The 19,908-nt window shown below is 36.6% G+C and overlaps 1 protein-coding gene across 1 annotated transcript in view; it reads left to right on the forward strand.

Annotated features, from left to right (window-relative positions):
• PARG (poly (ADP-ribose) glycohydrolase) overlaps window positions 1–19,908 on the forward strand; it is a 66,604-nt gene that overhangs the window by 36,350 nt on the left and 10,346 nt on the right. Inside the window, exons 10-15 of the mRNA XM_010072479.1 lie at window positions 6,146–6,225; window positions 8,717–8,777; window positions 9,438–9,513; window positions 12,137–12,284; window positions 17,868–17,946; window positions 18,751–18,859. Of these exons, the coding sequence (XP_010070781.1) occupies window positions 6,146–6,225; window positions 8,717–8,777; window positions 9,438–9,513; window positions 12,137–12,284; window positions 17,868–17,946; window positions 18,751–18,859 (553 nt within the window). The remainder of the gene's footprint in view (window positions 1–6,145; window positions 6,226–8,716; window positions 8,778–9,437; window positions 9,514–12,136; window positions 12,285–17,867; window positions 17,947–18,750; window positions 18,860–19,908) is intronic.

The raw sequence follows: 19,908 nt of genomic DNA on the forward strand, positions 1-19,908 counted from the left end.
CATTGTGTAATTCATTTCTTTTGCTAACGGAAGTGTAAATGGTAGCAGTGAACCACTTGCAGATCCATTCTTCACAAAAAGTCCTTGACCAGTAGCTGACTGGAACTGTCTTTCATCTTTTTCATTGAAGTGAAGCTGTAGTGATGTGGCACTCTGGTTTCAAAGGCAGATTAATATTTGTGGGGGGAGGAGAGGAACAGCTTTCTCAGAAAATACTCAGGCAAAGGATGCAGGTAGTTAATATAACTCCAGTTATTCCTGTGTGGTAGGCTGAACTGCTTTCACATATTTATAGAGAGAAAGAGATTGTTTTCTGTCCTGTGCAATCGCATAATAAGCACACATAATTACATACACATTCCAACACTTACATGATGGAATTTTCTCTCCCTGTGCACATTAATGCATACAGATTTATTAGACATTAGATACACTAATATCTGTAAGTAGTCCTTAGTATGCATGTGACTAAAGTTACTTAGGGGACAATTGAATAAAAATGTCAAATAATATTGCGACAGAACCCTTACTGAAACGAAGTATTGTGATCAATAACGCTTAGCAGTGCAAATCAAAGCTTAAAAAATGACTTCATTAAAAATAAGATACTGTTTTTGAAAAAGGAGAGTTTAATTTTTCTCTTCTGGTCTTGAAACTCCACTTTTTTTTCCAGATGGTGGAAAAATTGCAGGAGAAAGACAAAGAGATGCTTCTGTGTGCTCCCCAGTTTAACTGATGCAATCCTAAATGATGAGTTTATAGTGCCATTCAACACTATATTAGTTTTTTCCTTTAGGGTTCCGTGTATCAATATGAAATATTAGTGGTTTCCATTGAGATTGCTAACAATTGAGAAGGCTCAGCCTTTTAATGAAAGTAGCCCTCAATCAGATGGAGAGTAATACAAGTTTGACAGTAACAGACGTAAGCATAGTATTTCCACCCCCACATGTATACATTAGATACGCTTAGCCAACAAGATAGAAAAAGCAAGGTGCTTGGTTTATTTCTTTTTCCCCCCAAGTGTTTTGTGATTCTATACATTAGACTAGAGCACTGCTTAGTGATTAGTTCTGTTCTTGAGATTGAAGGTAATGTTTAGTCAGTGTTTTCATTTCTGCCTTGCCATCCTTCCCCCTGCTCGGTCCCTTTACTGGGTGAAATTCATCTATACAATACTTCCTTGTAAATTCTCCTTCCACTTTTATTTGTAGGAGAAAATTGAGGTTTTGGTAAAATGTCTTTCATTTGCTTATATGCCATTTTATTTTTAGTGAGATCACACTAAAATATAAGAAACAATATGTGTATGTCTTCAACTATAGCAGTAAATAAAAAGGCACTTTTTTGGTGGCTGTGGTAATTAAGAAAAAGCACAGGTAGTTAATTCTGGGGACCATAATTATAAATTCATATATCCACACTTCTGCAAACAGCACATATGAAATGCTGTGGATTTGTGGGAAGTATTCTTTGAAGTATGATCCATACTGCAAATTTTTGGATATTTTTACAGTGTGGACAGCTTTCTGAGTTTTATGATAGGTTGCAATTTCAGTTTAAAGATGTGATTATACGCTTTGAAAAGAAACACTCAAAGGAAGCCCAGCCTGGGGATGGGAAGATGCAGGCTGAGGATGGAGATACTGATAGTGAAATTATTGAACTGGGACATTAAACCACATGATTGTAATAATTCCTTCTGTTTTTAAAATTACTGGAACCAGTTCTTTGAGTAATGTCAAGGGATCAATTTATCTTACCAAATTAAATTTTACAAGTAAATGACTGTATTTTAAGTATGCCTTAGTCTGAAACAATGTATTTCAGAACTGTTTACTTAAACTGGCTCAACTTTTCCCCAGTAAACCATATGTATGCCAAGGTCACTTTTCTGTAGCTCTTAATGTTACTAAATCGTGTTAATGTTCCATCATTGGAAATGCACGCTTTGAAGTACCTTGCAGATTTGCCACTTGCCAAGATGCTTCTAAACATCTATAAAAGACTCTGTGAGCATGGATTATTCCTCTGTGTCTGTATTTAATGCACGTCCTTTGCTTCTGCTGTTCTTGAAAAGATGACACGCTTGTGCAGTTATGCTGGAATTACCACGTTAGGTTTTGGCTACAGAACTATTTGCAAATAGAAGGTGCAGCACCACCAGCTGAGGCACATGTCAAAGGACTTGGGAGCAGGTTCTCTAGAGCTTTTGGTTACAGCTTTCTGAGGTGGCAGTGTTGGTTGAAGAAAAGGTAATTTTACAGTCAGTGAGACTGTAAAACCCAGAATATTGATTACATTTTTAAAATACCTTTTTCTACCTAAAATTTTATGAAAATGCTAATGCAAAACAAATGCATGTTTTTATAATAATTATTGAAATAGTATAAACAATTGCCTTGTAACTTTACTTCATGTTTACTGACAGTTGTTGAGTAATTTTTAAAATTTTTCTTTTATGTTTTCCCAATATTGATTCTTATTTTTAATATTTTGTTTCTTATATATAGGATTTATCTTCAGCACAATTGAATTAAGTGTCTGCATATTCACTAGAAGGAGTTTTAATTTATCTGCAATGGCTTTAACAATCAGCTTGTGTGTTTGGCATTGTTCACATATCTACTTTTTTATATTTTTAATCTCTGACCTTGATTCCTCAGAATACTCAAGTGTATCTTTATAGAGGTTCTTTATTTGATTAACATTGCCTCTACCTTGGCTTGGAAGACAGAGAGCCAGAGATGAATTTGCAGCTGTGTTTGGTGATCTGCCCTGCCAGCTTTCTTAGCTCCTGTATCTGCTAAATTGAAGTTAGCTGCATGGCAGTGGGAACATCTTGTACAAAGCAAAACAGCTTACATGTGCAGTTGCCAGTAATGTTTCAATTACTTCGACTGAAAGTGGGCTTGCAGTGCGTTGCATTTGATTTACAGTGCACTTCGTTTGGATGGATTCTTTAATTGGAATTAATGGGGTTTGGCTTTGGGTTCTTCTGTCAGGAAATTGATTATGTGGTTTCCACTTATATTTTTGGGTGTTTTTTTTTAATAGGATCTGTACCTTGGAGCTTGAAGAATTTAATTTAATATCTTATTGACACCCTCATCTAGTTTGTTCTTCAAACTAGAGATACTTGCTTCAGAAATAAAACTACTCATAATGTTGCCTAAGTGATCATTTCAGAAGTAAGGTTCAAGGTTAAGACGTTCATAACTTTGCCATGTTATATCCTCACTTAAATTAATGGGGCAGGACTGGGCCATTTTTGATTGTTGTGAATATCACTTGCTTTTACTGTTGCATTCACAAAGATGAGTGGTTACTTTGTGCTGTGCTTAAGAAAGCTTGGCTGCCTGCATGTACTGGAGGTGGGAGTGCTGGTTTTTCTCGTGCCTTTCTTCTTCTGACTTTGGTCTAGCTTGGTGGAAGTCTTCTGATTCATTGATGTCACTGTGATATGATTTCTGTGGAAATTTAAAAGAACATATGAAGCAATCAAATTCAACTTAAATGAACATTAATAACTTTAAATAATTAGATATTATGAGGGTTTGTGGCAAATTTGTAGCCTACTAAAATTAGTGGGGATTTTTCGACTGGTCTAATTGGCCTTTGAAACAAATTCCTGATGTTGTAAAGCACTTTTACTTGAAATAACTGAAGACAAGAGTTCCTTGGTCTGGTTATATGAAAATATGTAAGTAATATACTAGTCTTTTGCACTTTGCAAACATATGATAAAAAGCATGTTTGCAGATAACCATCTTCAGTTCGCCACTAGTTCACTAATACAGGTAAACTCTAGACACAGAATACAAAGTAAATCCAAGCAAGTCTAAGATGTGTTGTCTTCAACCTGCCATAAATGGTGATCCTTTTATGTGTGCATTCTGTTTTGGACAAACATCGTTTGTGGTGGATTCAGTCCTAAAACGTGTGTGCAGGGCTGGTGTTGCCTGCTTTAGTTTTTAATAAATAAATAAAATGGAAAAAATATTTTTCTGTATTCAACAGTGGATTTTCAAAGAGCAAGTAGAATTTATGTTATGTCATAGCAAAGAAGAGCAAATAGTGTGTGGAGAAGGGTGGTGAGAGCTCATGTGCTAACTGCTATAAAAGATCTTATGCACGTAGTTACTGGATGCGTGTAACTGCTAGGTCAAAATACAGATAACTTGGAACACCACGGTATTCTTCTGTCCCCACTGTATGGAGTATCCCTCTGTAGCAGGGAATGCCTGTGCCAGAACCCAGAGATTTTGAAATTCTTTTGTGCTGCCTTGAGGTTTTTACCAGCCATATAGGGCTAGAGCAGAAATACAGATTTCTTTTCTCATTATTGTAATTATAGATGGTGTTTTGTGAATATTTATCTGCTCTAAATTAGATTTTTCAGGAGCAAATCAGCATTACTCTAGTTCTGATCCCAGAGGAGAAAGAAGAGAGGTAGCTATCACAGCTTTTGACAAGAGAAAAACAGGCCAATGCTGAACACTTTCAGATTTAAATAGATGTTCGTTTGAAATTCCCTACTTGACAGAGTGACTACATTTTGGTGAATAATTGTAATGGATGAAAACAAGTTCATCTGCCTTACCATTCCCTTTTAGCTTGATCCAACTTATTTCAGGCATAGTTTTGCCAGTTCTGGACTTCTCCTGCCCAGTCTGTTGGTTATGCCAACTCATGTATCACCTTTGTGATATGAAGACCTCTCTCCAGAGAGTTTGCAACATAAGCAAGATTTCAATTTTATGTAAAGAGGGCAAAAACTAGTAAAGGCAAGATTGGGCTAATAGATAAATTAACCAGTTTAAAGGATTCATACCAAATGAGACTTACAGATACAAGGTCAGTGATAATTTATGCATTTAGGCAACACCTGCACACACACACACACACTCTCCTCCCCACACAGACTCTTTTTATGAACCTCTTATTAGTTGTGCAAGCACAACTCCTTGCATATTGGCCCATTTTAAAATAGACATAAGTCTGAGGTTTGCCTTCTTAAAGTCCTGAATTATTATTCAAAGAATAAAAAAGTTTTCATAAGAACTTTTTTAACCTTTTTAAAATTTAGCTTCTGTGACTTCATATAGGTTTTAGATGAAATTGATTTCTTCAGTATGTATGCCTCGCAAGAATTCTTAAATACTGAAAAAATCCAGTTCACTCCACTACTAAAAGCTAAATTCACTTGACAGCATTCTGGTTTTAAAGGCAGGTTGTCATTCCATGTACGTGGAAACAAATGAATAATGTTGTGTCATTGCTTTACTTAGATTGTTTACTGGGGGGGGAATCTTGCATCCTCAGGGCTTTCTCTGTATCAGACATCTTTTAGTGAACTTCCTACTCAAAGGATATTGTTTCTGAAGTCTCTGCTATTCTTCCTTCCAGATAAATTCCATTATATGTTGCCAATAACAATGCCTTGTCACTGTGTTGGAAGTGAAATTAAGTAATGCGTGTTCAAGTTGCTGGAAGATAGATGATGCAGTAAAAGTATTTCAGCTAACCTTAAAAGAATACGTTGACTTAATGGCTAAAAATAGGATGCTCCTTTTTAATGCTTAGGTTTTTACAAATGAATGTTATAATGCCAGTTGTAGCCCAGTGGATGAAGCCGTTTCTGTTGGGGGTAGGTTCTTTCCTTTAGAAACGCTGCTGGTGCAGTTTAACTATTGAAAGCAATACAGTGCATTAATTCTCTACAACTCACTGAGGTGAAAGTAGGGCAAGACATTTGGATCTTGGAGTCCTCAACACACTATTTTCACCCCTTGGTCACTTATTTTAATCTAAGCCATTCTGTGGCAAAGAAAACTAGTGTCTTCTCTGGATGTTTATGTTGAGATTGTATTTTTTGATATTACAAAATCAGTATAAGTGAGATAGACATTCACTTAGCATCTTCATCAGAAACTTAGCAAGTGAACAAACTTCTTACTCCTAAAGACCCATGTTACAGAGGGGCTATCTAGAGAGTTCTTTCCATAGTAGAGTGTTTAAATGCAAGACTAATTGAAATATAGGCATAATAGTTAAAAAACCAAATCACACTTAATAAGTAGCCTAATTACTATGCACTGTATCCCTTAAATCTAATGAATTGCTTTTATTTATTTTTTTTCAGGTTGTTTGAAGGACGGTCACCAAGGAAGCCTGAGAAACTTAAGACCCTTTTCTGCTATTTTAGAAAAGTCACAGAAAAAAGTATATATTTTACTGATTTTTTTTTTTGAGCTACAAAGCAGATGCATGAAAAAATCTAATCCCATTAAATTTAGAAATGGCTATGTAGCACTGTGATGGAAGTGTGTAACAAAAGCCAGCTTGCTAAGTACACTGATACTCATATTTATGTCACTTCTTGTCATACAGATGATGCATGCAATTAAATTTTTTGCATGGAATTTATTCTGTTTGGTTTTTTTTTTCTGATATTATATAGATGGGGGAATGTGTTAAATACAGAGAGATATATTTTCACCCCTCTTGTATATATAGCTCTGTCTCTAAATTGTGTGTGTATATAGCTGTGCATATGTGTATATATAAATACACTTAAGTGTAATGTTTGTAATGTATGCAGCTACTTGCTGCACTGCATCAGAGTGAGAATGTAGAGGGAACTTAGCACCATATGTAGTAATTAATATCACAGGCTTAAAGATTCTGAATCAAGCTTCAGATTTCCTGCTGTATCCACATTTAATCCTTTGACTGTGTTTGTAGTTCTGAGGGATTTTCACCTACTTGTGTTGATATTTCAGGTTTTTCCTTTCTGTTCTCCCAAAGCAAAGCTGTTGTGAAGTTTGTCCAGTTCAGATAAAACAAGTAGCAGAAAGACATGAGATATCCCCAGCTCTTTTAGAAGTTAGTGCAATGTTTTCCGTAGTGTGCATAGTCAGATCTTCTGTTGTTGCTGTGACTTTGAACACCTGCATAACCTTTCAAAAACAGATTGATTTTTGTGAGAACTGTATCAGAGCTTGCTTATTATATTTTGGGAGAGAGATTTAATCACAGTAGCATACTTCACATCTGTAGCAATATCCTTATTAAAGTTTTTTTATTGAAATAACTTTTTTCTTTACATGTCAGTATTTCACTATTAGCATCATATTCTCTTCGAAGGGTTTTTTTTTAAAGAAAGAGCACTTTGAGCTATTAAATATAAAAATCCTTTTACTTGGTTCAGTCCATCTTCAGTTAATCATTTTAATTCACCGCAGATTAAATGCAGCTACATCCTATTTCAGCTATCAAACTTTCAGCGGTGTCAGTAGAACTAAATCTCTGAGGTAAAAAGTAAATTATGATCTATATGTGGGATGAGAAAAGATAGTGTACTAGCTTTTTTTTTTTAAACTTGAGCAACGATGTTTTCATGCAAACCAAATCCTAAATTTATGCATCTGTTCTTGACACCCTGTGCGTATGAAATCTCTTGGGAACACACTTTATGAAACTATTGTATTAGATTTCTTAATGTTATAATACTTCAAATAATATTTAATGAGATTCTTGAGTGCTCTTTTCTTGAATTAAAAATTCCTATCATACCCTTTAAAAGACCCCATTGCTTATTCTTTTTTTGTCCAAGGAGTTAGTAAGACTGAAGTAAATTTGCTCTATAAGTTACTGAAATAATTTTGCAACTCTTTTTATTGTAAATGATAATTGAATTCCTTGTAAAAGAGCACAGTGGAGACTATACCAGCTGATGTCTTGGTGCTCAAAAGGTGAATGCTTGGTTTGTAAAATATCACCACAAATATCAGAGTTCTCTTGTGGAAGAGCACTTGATTACTGAAAGCTATGCACTTTTTTTTAAGAGCAAGAAACCCTTTCCTAAACCCCTATAATTTTGAATAAAAGCATATTATCATTTAAGGCTTTTGGAAGGATGTGTCTGTACTTTATGTACTGTTTTGAAAGTTTTTCACAAGCCAGTGCAATAGACTTAGAGCAAAGAAATGAGTCTCAAATGAAATTTTTATTAGGATGTCATCACCTAATAAAAGGTTGATATTTTCTTTCTGGTGTAAAACTAAAATAAGGGGAGAATATGCTAATACATCCTTCCTGCAATGAGCAGTGGCTCTTCTTTTTCTCTTGAGGGCAGGAGTCTTTTCTCAGTTGCAATACAGTGGATTTCACTAGCATCCTGGCAGGGCTGAAAACAGCTTGATTTGGAATCCACTAACACTGCATCTTTTATTGACATATAGTAGGACTTTCTTGGAAATACAAACTACTGTTTCATCCATGGGTAGTTGGAGTACTCTGTGCATTGCTTGTTGGCACTGAACAGTAGCCACCTCTAAAGGTCCACTGTTTCTCTTTTTTGAAGTGGCAGCATATTTTACTTTAACTTCAACTATGAAGTGTTTCTAGTAGTGTTTACAGTTTAAGTGAAGGTCATTTAAGAAATAGTTTTTCCTTGATCTGGAGAAAGAAAAATACTCAAACTCCAAAGGGAGGAGAGAAGCTAATATTTTGGTGCTCGTGTTACTTGCTTTCAATTTGAGCATGGGTTGTGAGGGGAAGATTCAAAGCTGCTCTTGAGGAAAGTTAAGCTCTTGTATTTGTGCCAAGAATGATGTTTGTTTGTAATTTTAAAAGCTTACCACTTAAAATAATCTAAAGACTAAAGCTCCAGCAGTTAATAAATTTTCCTCTGTGGCTGGTTTGCCTCTAGAACCTACAGGATTGGTGACATTTACAAGGCAGTGTCTCCAGGAATTTCCAGACTGGGAAAGGTAAGTCAAACATCCCGCTAATGTAAGACATTTCTTAAATCAATTATAACTAATCCCATTCATATGGAATTGGTTCAGGCCTGGAAGTACTACAGAAAGCAATGTTTGATGTAGATTGTTGTGGAGAGAAGTACAGAGGGAGGTAGGTGAACTGCCACAAGTAGTTTGAGTGCCCTGAGCTTTCCAGTATGAGTGTTTGCCTGCAAAGCCAACAAGTCTTAATGAATTTTTAAAACAGTGGCACATCTTTGGTGCTGTTGCTTGAGTGGGGAAAAAGAGATTACTTGATTTCAGAAATGGCGGGAAATGTAGTGAAGTAAGGGTGATAACCGGCATACAAACGTAAGTGTTGCAGCTTTCTTGCAGGTTAACAAGTTAATATGGGGCAAACTTGTGTGAAAAATGTGGAACTTCAATTTCAAGTTTGGTGTTTTACACGGAAAGAGGTGGAGAAACTGAACAATTGAATATGTTAAACCTTTACAAGTTGTTTCTGAAAGGCAAATGCATTTTCTTTAATCCCTCAGGGTTCTTTTTAAACCATCTTATGTTAAAGTGTCTGAGAAGTTTGAGTTTGGATGGGTTTTCTTTTAAAATACATGTCTTTGTGTGGAGATTCCGCAGTCATCTTTTCTGTACATTATTTTTCCTCGATGATAGATCCCAGAAAAAACTGTCTAGATTGCATGTCACCTATGAAGGCACCATTGAAAGTAATGGACAAGGTATGCTCCAGGTAAGCATATATAACAGTAAATTTGGCTTTGTGTCGTGTTTTTGTCATACGTTTATGCTCTGCCAGCTTAATGAAGTTATTTGTTTATTCTCAATTGACTTAAATGACAAGATGTGTTACGCGGTGTAAAAGAAACATCCAAATTAATTCCATGGGCAGTCTTAGTACTGTCAGTATTCAGCAGCTCATCTAGGTTCGCACATGTACCTGGTACAGAAAGAGCTGACAGAAAATCACAAGCCCTGGACAGCTTCGGGTCTTTTGGTTCAAACCAGGATCGAAGAGTGACAAGATAAATGTTTCAGGCTGTAATCTTGATGAGTTGTCAAGGGTTTCAGTTTATTTTTTTTAAATTATTCTTGTGCCCCAGACAATGACCAGGTCAGTGGTTCAGGAGACTTTCTTGCTGCTGCCAGCACCGCTGTTTCGGTCTGGGAGCCAGTCAGCAAAATAAGTTCATAAGGAGGATATCCTGTCCATATCTATATCAAGGGATACATTTAAGTTTTCAAATTAGTTGGGTTTTTTGTTTTTCTTTTAAAAAAAAAGAAAAGTCTGTCTTTTAGAGTTCATTTACCAAAAAAAACCTCAAAACCTACAACTTCTTTAGCCAGGAACAAGTGCTGTAAAGGAGGAGAAGGAGAGAGAATAGGAGGACTTTTCTGTGATTCTTTTTGATCAAACTTTAATATGTCTCATGACTTTATGAAACTTGAGCAATCAAATGTGTATTGAAATGATTAAGAACTCGGCAACTGCTCAATAATAACCATTTTTCTGCTGTCTCTATTCAACTACACTGTAACCTCAGAGGTGAGAGAAGGTTGAATTATGCCTTTTCATGTACTTATTCTGTTGCGCTCTGTAAAAGTGAGTATTGCCTAGGAAGTGATATTTTTTATCCTGGCTATTTCAAGTCTCATCAAACAAAATATCTCTGCTCATTCCAGGAGAGAGCAGGATGACCAAGGCAAGACAGTGCAAGAGACCCCAGTGACCCCAGCCTCGGTGGGCAGGGTTGCTGGCTGGGACAAGCAGAGCAGGGACGGTGACAATAACAGTTTCTGCTGACAGGCTGGTGGCTATCGGGCACGGGCAAGGCCATGAGCTAGATTACTAAGATCAGTCCTAGAGATCTGGTCAGGAAGTGGGTATCAGCAGAAGACAGTGTTGGGCATGGGCCCATACACAACGTGTCTCAGGTGAGGTCCAGGACGGGGGGGTCTGGTGCCGGAGGTGAGGATGGGGGCCCAACGTGGGACTACTCAGCACAGTTAAAGTGCATTTGGAACCCTGATGCACTGAACATCTGTGTAGTTTTCATGTTGCTTTTTTGTATCATAGTCAAGTTCAACAAATCTTAAACAACTGAATCGTGTTGGTATTCCCAAGATAAACTTCAGGAACACTTGCTGTTGTAGTGGCTGGCTCTCAGTGTCCTTTAGACTTGACTCTGACTCCTGAATCAGTTTGTAATCTCTGCAGATGTTCATGTCATTCCAGCAACTTTCGTTGCCCTCCTGTAAATGTGCTCTCATCAGCTATCTGAATAAAAATCATTAAGAAGCTAATAGCATTTGGAAGATGAAGTGACTTTTTAAAATTATAAATTTATGTGGGCAGTTGATTTGCATAAATAATCACTTTATTGAGTAAACCAAATCCTTCTAAAAACTCTTGTCTATATAAAAATTTAATTTGCAAAGTATGTATTACTGCAGCAAAAAATAGAGTCCAGAGCTTCTCTGTTTCAAGCAGAAACCTTAATGATTAAAATGACTTGCCTTGTTCCAGTGCATTTCAAGGAGAATTCGTAAGAGATTCTTTTAGGTACAGAACGACTGGTACAAGGGCAATGCTAATCTGAAAATGCTTCAGTGTGGGCAGCTGGGGCAGAATGCCTATTAAAGGATAACTTAATAAAATTCTTCAGTGTCCATGAAATGCAAAAAGAATACTGTAATTTGCTGGTTTCATCTTTCACATTTACTGAAATGTTTTATTCTTTAATATGTGCCCACATAACTTGGATTCAGAGCATTTGAGATGCAAAACTTTGTTTTGCTGTGTAGTATCTCACTTCTCTTGCTTTAAGTTTTCTGAGTAGAAAATAAAAAAGACAAAGGCATGCTGTTAATCAGTCTCTCCTGCTGCTTGTATTTTTAAGTGATAGCAGCAGATTTCAACAGAGTTCTTGAAACTTGCACAGGACTTTACCTTAGTAAATGAAAGGATTTTATGCTGTTTGATTATTGTAGAATCATAGAATGGCTAGAGTTGGAAAGGACCTTAAAGATTACGCAGTTCCAACGCCCCTGCCGTGGACAGGGACACCTCCCACTAGACCAAGTTGCTCAAAGCCTCATCCAGCCTGGCCTTGAACACCTCCAGGGATGGGGCATCCACAGCTTCCCTGGGCAACCTGTTCCAGTGCCTCACCACCCTCACAGTGAAAAATTTCTTCCTAATGTCTAGTCTAAATCTACCCTCTTTCTTTCAGCTTTTACCTGTTACCCCTTGTCCTCTCACTACACTCCCTAATAAAGAGTGTTTCCCCATCTCTCCTGTAGCCCCCCTTCAGGTACTGGTAGGCTCATAATTCTCTTGAATATATTTTTGTTAGGTTGATTTTGCAAACCGTTTTGTTGGAGGTGGTGTGACCGGGGCAGGACTAGTACAAGAAGAAATTCGTTTTTTAATCAACCCAGAACTGATTGTATCGAGGCTCATCACTGAAGTTTTGGATCACAATGAATGTCTTATCATCACAGGTTAGTCTTTGCAGAAAACATTTCACATCTTATTCTCGTTTCATATATAGAAAATGTATCTTGAGTTGAAATTTAGTATGTTTAAATGCTGTAGGGTTAAAAAAAAAAAAAAACAAAACCCAAGCAAGTCAATATTCACTTGACAAAGAGCTTCTTTTTTCACCCCACCGCTTAAGACTATCGGGTTGCTCTTCCAATAGATGTTTTGTGAAGGAAATTAAAAAAAAGAGACAGCAAGCAGACAGAACTTTTTTTTTTTATCCTATATAAATGTGTTTGAGGACTCTGTGACTTTAGACCTACCTAAAGAATACTGTTGAGTGATATAGGTAAAAGCCACCATTACCAGCTATTATCTGGTCCCACCTAGTAGTAGGTAATGCTTCTGTTATGTTAAAGCAGGGTTGGGTTCTTTTGTGTTCCTGTCTGGAATTTGAAACATGTAATGTGATCAATGGGATTGAAAACTCTGAGAAGAGGAACTGCCTTCTGGTTACCGAAAAGAGGAGAAAGTGGAAGAGGAGAAAATCAGCATCCATTAAAAAGCATAGAAAGCCAGGAAATGTCTCTTAAGTGTTTTGATCTTGTAAGTTATGAACACATTTGTATTCCTTTTAAGTTAGTTATGGGTTTGTAATTACAACATCAAAAATGAAATGCTTCTCTAGTATGTTGTTGATGGGCTGTGTACAGGAATGTGCTGTCTGTCCAGTGTGTTGCTAAAAAGTGTTTTTTCTTTTGTTTCCATATCTGTCATAGAACTTGGAATGTTTTATTACCCATTGGATCAAAACAGCATCAGTACACCAAATGTCACTATTAAGAACTGGAGAGGCCCAAGTCATGCTGTGTATGTCTCGGTTCTATACACAGGAACACTGAGTATGTTTCATGACTGAAAAATAAAATGGTGCTATAGTATATAAAAGAACAGCTAAAAAGAAAAAAATATTTGATCAGAGAGATCCTCTGGGCAAATATTGGAATAGATTATGTATATTTTATGTTTTTCAGTCTGCTATAGTAAAAATGTGGGGTTTAGTTACTTCTTGGAGAAGTCCTCCTGAAGCACTTCTTTCTCTCACATGCATACGCAGTAGAAATTTGAGCTTAGATCTTGCAAATCTTACTCTGTCCTGAGCTATTGATTTTACTGGGCAGAGCATTGTTTGTTTTTAGTCCTCTACTTGGTAACCTTTTTAAGACAGTGTTCTATTTTTTTTTTCACTCTGCCAAGATTAATATATTTTCTGTGAAAACTTCTTGATAAATTAGTTTCTGTGACTACCTTTTGAAAAAAAGAGTCAGAGAATTCTTGGCCATTGCTGATTTCTGTTGTGTTTTTGGATATGATACTATAACAAGATTAACATATTAAAGTACGGTCCTCTGGGTGAGGCTCTTCTAGGGAGGCTGAAAATAGAGCACAAGCCATCAGTCTGTGTAATAAACGATTGGGGGAAAACAGTAAATGAATGGTTTGAGAGACCTTCTTCCATTCCCCTGCAAAAAATAGTGGTTTGGCATTGACAAATAAAGGTGAGGATGTTTTTTCACTGGAGCAATATTCTTTTCATTTTCTTGAGTACTTTGTAATGTTTTGCAATTAGTATTTGTGATATGGTGTTCTTCTTTAATGGAAGTGGCCATCACTTTCATTTCGTCCCTGGAGTTCTTCCACATCGGTTCTTAGCCAAGTCTCCACTCCATGTCACAATCCTCTTGATAAATTGCATTCTTTGTGATGCATCTTGGCTCAGCGGCCTAATGGATATAACTGTCTAGCTTAAATACGCAGAAGGGTCTGAGAAATTGGAGAGAAATTAAATTTGTTGTGATTGCACAGTATCTGGTTAAGATCACTGGTGTAATGAATATGGAACTGGTCATGCAAACAGTCAAGTTCTTTAGCACAGACATCTACAGAAATGTCAGCAGCAATACCAAAGATTCCTGCAGTTGCGTTTCTGGTAAAACTTGTAAGTGTCAGTGGTTTGCATTCAGGTTTTTTGTTAGTTTGTTTGGGTTTTTTTCCCCCTCTTTACGCTCATCTATACTTGAGCAGCGTTAGAGCAGCTGAAGCTGTGTTACGTATTTGCTTTAAGTCTATGGATTGAACAATGGCCAGTCCTGAGCACATCTTAGCGATGCATTTTCAGAGACTTCTAAGTGCATTACCCATGCAGTAAATGAGATCAGATAATTGGTTCAGCTGAAAATTTAGTCAGAGGGGAAAAATTGTTTTTCAGATGGAGTTAGTAGGCTGATCGTGCCACTGTCTGGAGAGCCAGAAGACTAACGGTGGCATAAGATAAGGATCAGAAGAACTGACTGAAAGGGAGAGAAGGACCTTCCTCTCACTTCTGACAGTAAATCTGCATTTCTGTTGGTGACTACAAAACTATACTCTTGCGCTTTTCACATGTACTCCTTTTTATTCAGTGCTAGTGGTACTGCCTCTTCAGAGATGTAGTTTCTAGCTCATAAGAAGTACTAGAGGGACAGTATTTTGGTTTTTTTCACGATCCCTAGGATCTTTATGATGCTGTACAAATTATATGCAAATGAAAAGCTAGACTATGGAGGTATATTTATTTTTAGTAGTAATGGCAACTTTTTCTAGGCAGATAAGGTCCCATAAGCACTGACACTTGGCAGTTTCACAGTTTGATGCTGTAACTATTACAGGTTTCACAAAGAATGTATTTTTGAATTATACTTGTATATACTTTATTTCCTTTGACTTTTGGTAGGCTTTTTTAGTTTTTGTAGCTTGTTTTTTAAAGATCTAATGGAACTGTGCTATTATGCTGTATTTGTGGCTTGGCTTTTTATACCCCTTTATTTTTATGGAAAGAAAAAAGATTCACCTGAAACATTAGCATATCCAATTTATCCTGTACTGCTTGTGTTCTCCCAGTAACAGCAGTTTCTATGCCGGTAGTTCACAAGCAAAAGTGCTGCCAGTTGAATAATCATTTTTGTCTGACAGATTTCCAGAGCTTTACTTATGAAAACCCATTGATTTTCATTAACTTTGGATTTCTGGCACATGAGTTTAGAGTTCATGTGATTTCTTTGAGTTTCTCTGTTATTGACTGATATAGATATGTGTATATATATATATATACATACACACACACATATATACACATATATATGTGTATTTGCTTGTTTGTTTCTTTCATGGTGCTTTTGTCATCAGACACTACACTTCCATAAAAATTGATGAACCTCGAAAAAGTTAGTTTAGTACTTTGACTGTCATTTAATCTATCATGTTACAATATCTTGATAACCCAGTTTTTTTCTTTCTACGTGCTACACAACAAAGGAAATGCTTCCTTTTCAAAGTTGGAACTTTTGCTAGGTTGTCTCCTAAGGAGAGCTCTCAAAAAAGTCTCATACTTCCCTTGTCTATCTTTTCTTACTGTTTGCTCAGACAATTTTTCCAAGCATATCAGTGAAACTGAATTTTACCTATTTCAGGAAAAGTCTCACTGAAGGTTGATAGGCTACAGTTTAATTAGAGGGTTGACTTCTGAATATTTATGCTGCTTACAGTTGTCCATGTATGAGGGCATGGATGTGTGTGAATATGTAGGCATATTCTGCCATCTCCATTTTTTTTGGATTTTGATTTTGTAATGTGAAGTGAATTCTTGATGGGAAATCTTTTACCATCCCACTCATTTTGCATGGCAACTTTTCAAAATAGCCCTGGGTGGAATTTTTGTACCCTCAGTATGCTTAATCATCTAGACAAATCTAAGTAAATAATGAGTGGATGATAGGGCAGACGAGTTAAAGAAGTGCTGATGAGTCTTTTCAGTTAAAATGAATTCTGGTAAATGGGGAAAATGTCTTGAAGTATATGTATAGTTTTGAGTAGTTTTTAACAGCTTATGTTTGCTGTGCTTGAGACTACTGATAGCAAGTGTTCAAATTCCCTTGTCAGATGAGATGAAAAGTGAATAGGTTTGTTTCCTATTGCTCAACTTTATTTTTATTTAACGATTGAAAAACTGAGATTAAATTTAAACATTTGTATTCTGAGAGTATCACCAATCTGTGCAATAGTTAGGCATTGCTCTTCTCTTAGGAATCAGATGTTTTGTACTGTCAGCTTACATGCCTTTCTAAAACCAATTTTTCTGTTGTTTTTATAGGCCTAGCTGGTGTCACTGTAATTAAGGGGTTGCTTAACAGTTTTCTTCTTACTCTTATTGTTCATAACTTGTGCCAAACTATCCTTCTGTGAGCTGAAATTTTTGAAACAAAGTATTCTTTTCAGTCCCCTACTCGTGAAATTCAGCTGTTGTGAGCTCAGACCAGGGGCAAAATTTGTGATTTTGCTGTGATGTTACTTCTTTGAAGCATTTGTGTATTCCCAGGTTTTAAAGAAGGTCCTGAAGTTTGGTAAAATGAGGTGAACGGTAGTCTTTTAGAAAGGTTGTGATGTTTACTCTCAGTTAAAATGCTCTCCTCCTTGGTTTTAGGCTAGCCCTTTGAAGAGGAGTTGGCATAGCAGAGTACAATAACTGAAATTACTGGAGGTCTTAATGAGCTCCTTTCTTACAGCCCTTAATGTTTGACAAGATACAGTACTGGACTTGTTAACAGAGCAGCCAAGTATGTTCCAGACCATGGTTTTGTGGGTTCTCAAGATTTTACAGAAGTAGCTTCTTGGTAATGACCACTGCAGTTGAGAGCAGTAGCCTTTCAGTCCATTCAGTGCCATTAAGTGCTGTGATATCTGGGAATTTGGGGCAGAAGCCATGGTGCAGGAATTGTGCTAAACAAATGCAAAACAAAATTATAACAAGGGAAAAGGGCATTGAGACTTAGGAAGCTTAACCATCCTACCTATCCTTATGTAAGGTTGCCCTCGTAGACTGTAGAGCAACAAACTGGGTAACACTGGTGCATTGGAAATGTGCATTGGAAATGTGCTTGGTTTCTGACCATCGAGATTTCTGTGGCTTTATGGATTTTAGTTTTGTTAGAGAAATAAAATGTATAAATATGTAGCTCACCACATACACTTCTGAATCTCTTTATATTTTTCTTCTCTTGTTTCTTAAACTGTCAGCCCAGATGTTTGCTAAATTGTGATGAATTAGGGTTGCCACGTTTTCAGTAGTGGAGTGACTCTTTTATCATCAAGTTTACAAGTAATAGCCTCAGAAAAAAAAAAAAAAAGGCAAAATACTGGTGGTTCAAAGGCTCACAGTCTTTGTTAAGCAGATAATAGCCAATAAAACTTTAAAAATGACAGGCATTTTATTTAGAAGCTGTTGAACTCAAGAGTGGCAAAGTTGAAAACTATCTTGTTATATTCTGGACAGCATACATAGATCTGCACTTGTAGTGTTCTGTGGTGGATGCTACACATCATCTGTGGAAAAGAAGCTTCTGCTGGTTACAAGGTCTTGTTTACTTGGTGCAGATATGAGTCTCTGTTTTCCACTTCTTCTCAGAGCCGCGTGTTCATTCAGAGAAGCATTGATTCCTATGAAAGATTTGCCAAGTGAAAAAATATGTACATATTTTGTATGTAATATGGAAAATTGTTTGTTTCAGGTACTGAGCAGTACAGTGAGTATACAGGCTATGCAGAAACTTACAGGTGGGCAAGAAGCCACGAAGATAAGACCCCAAGGTAAAGTTCCACATAAATATTTCAAGTGAAAGAATAAATAAATTTATAAATTTGAAAACTTGGTGCTTTTAGTATTTCCTAGCATTTGCCTTCATAGCAAATTTGACTGTTTGATCCTGCTTTCTTCAGCAGAGCCAACAAGCTAAGGAAGTTATCTCATATTAATAATGAGCTAGCAATGCTAATAAATGGTACCTGCTAATGTGTCAGTTCTTAAACCAACATCTTTTATACTTATATGTATTTAATCTAATTTTTTGTTAAGATACTGACTGAACTGTGCGTTGTAATATCACAAGAAGTTGGACAATGATACCTCAGGTGCCACAGTGCAGCTGATGTTTGGCAAAATAAGATTTCATATCATGAATCTGAGCAGACAGTTCTGAGCTCTTGAATTTATTTTTCCAACAGTGTTATAGTGTATACACAAAATTATTCATTTGGTATAGAAACATACACGATGTACTCCCATTTAAATGTTGGAGGAAGACAGCCGAAGTGCTTTTCTTTGACCTTGTGGTGTTCTTACGTAATAAATAGTGCTGTGTAATCAGATTTGTTTCACATTTTTGCACAAAGTAGCAAGAGCATTTCTAAATTTATAGGGACACCTATCTCATTTCTAATGCTGCTTTCATTCGTCACCCACAAAAAAAAAAGTGCTTCATTGTCTGTTTGAGCTCACCTTCCAGCTTCTTTTAACAGAGAAGCTCTGCAGGGAATTGCTCATTTTGGATCATTATTATATGGCCAACATTAAATAACTAATGTTACCTATTTTTCTTCTCCCTCCAATTTTAGGGATGAATGGCAGCGACGCTACACTGAAATTGTTGCTATAGATGCGTTTCACTTCAGGCGTTTCCTTGATCAATTTGGTCCAGAGAAAATTAGAAGAGAGCTCAACAAGGCCAGTAACTTCTTACAACAACCTTCAGTCTAAGGCTGTTTTATAGTACCTTTTCAAATATTTTTGTATTATTATCTTCAGCTAAGGAAGTTCTTGCTTAGTTGTGCCTCTTTATAAAAGGTGTACTTCAGGGTTTTGCTGTCCAATGTTAAAGGAGAAGCTTGTCAAATAATAGCATGACTCTTATCCTTTGATATGCTATTCAAAGGTGTATTTTATTTAATTTTCAAAAATATAAGTGAAATTTGGATATACATTTTGTTAACTCTTCTCTTTCCTTCTAAATTATGTTTTAAAATACTCTTTCCGTGATTGGCTCTGCTGAATCCTACTCAGCCCTCCAGTCAAGGTGGAGAAGGGGGGGAGCCTTATGTTTTAGCATGGTGACAGTTCATAAATGCAGTGCCATTTGCTTTTTTTCCACCTTTCTTGCTTGCTCTTGGGGTATTGCCATATTACTTGGGAGTTTATTTTTTCATATATTGATGTAATCTTGAGATCAGATGCAGCTGTTCATAAATCTCCCATCTTTATTTGCACAATAGCTGTTAAGGGCTGTTTCAACTGAATATTTGTATATATATGCCAGTTAGAGCTTACAGTGATGGGGGAGTTCAGAAGACTGATAAATCAGGCCAGTTTTAATCCTTTAAACAAAACTTTTTGATTGACATTCAGAAACAACCCACTTCCTACTATTTCTTACACGTTATTAATCATTATCACTGTGTATTCAAAGCAGTCACCTGTAGCTGCAGTGAGCATCTTTTTTCTCTCCCCTGCCCTCCCTAATTTGGGATCTTGCCCTTAAATAAGATATTTGAGTTTCTAGATGGTTGCCCGTCTTTGGTCCCTGGACTATGTGCTGCATAGTTTTGGAACATGGGGATACTTTCCCAAGGCATGGCAGGTGCTTTATCACGTTGCATGGCTGAGATTTTAGTGTTATTTGTTTTTCTTCTTGCTTTGCTGCTGCTTCGCTTCTTGAAGCTAAAGCAGTCTAGTAATTGCCATCAGTGAGCTGCTCATAGTTCTGAGGCCTTAGCTTT

This window comes from Pterocles gutturalis, unplaced genomic scaffold, assembly GCF_000699245.1.
Source record: "Pterocles gutturalis isolate BGI_N339 unplaced genomic scaffold, ASM69924v1 scaffold11597, whole genome shotgun sequence".
Taxonomy (NCBI): Eukaryota; Metazoa; Chordata; class Aves; order Pterocliformes; family Pteroclidae; genus Pterocles; species Pterocles gutturalis.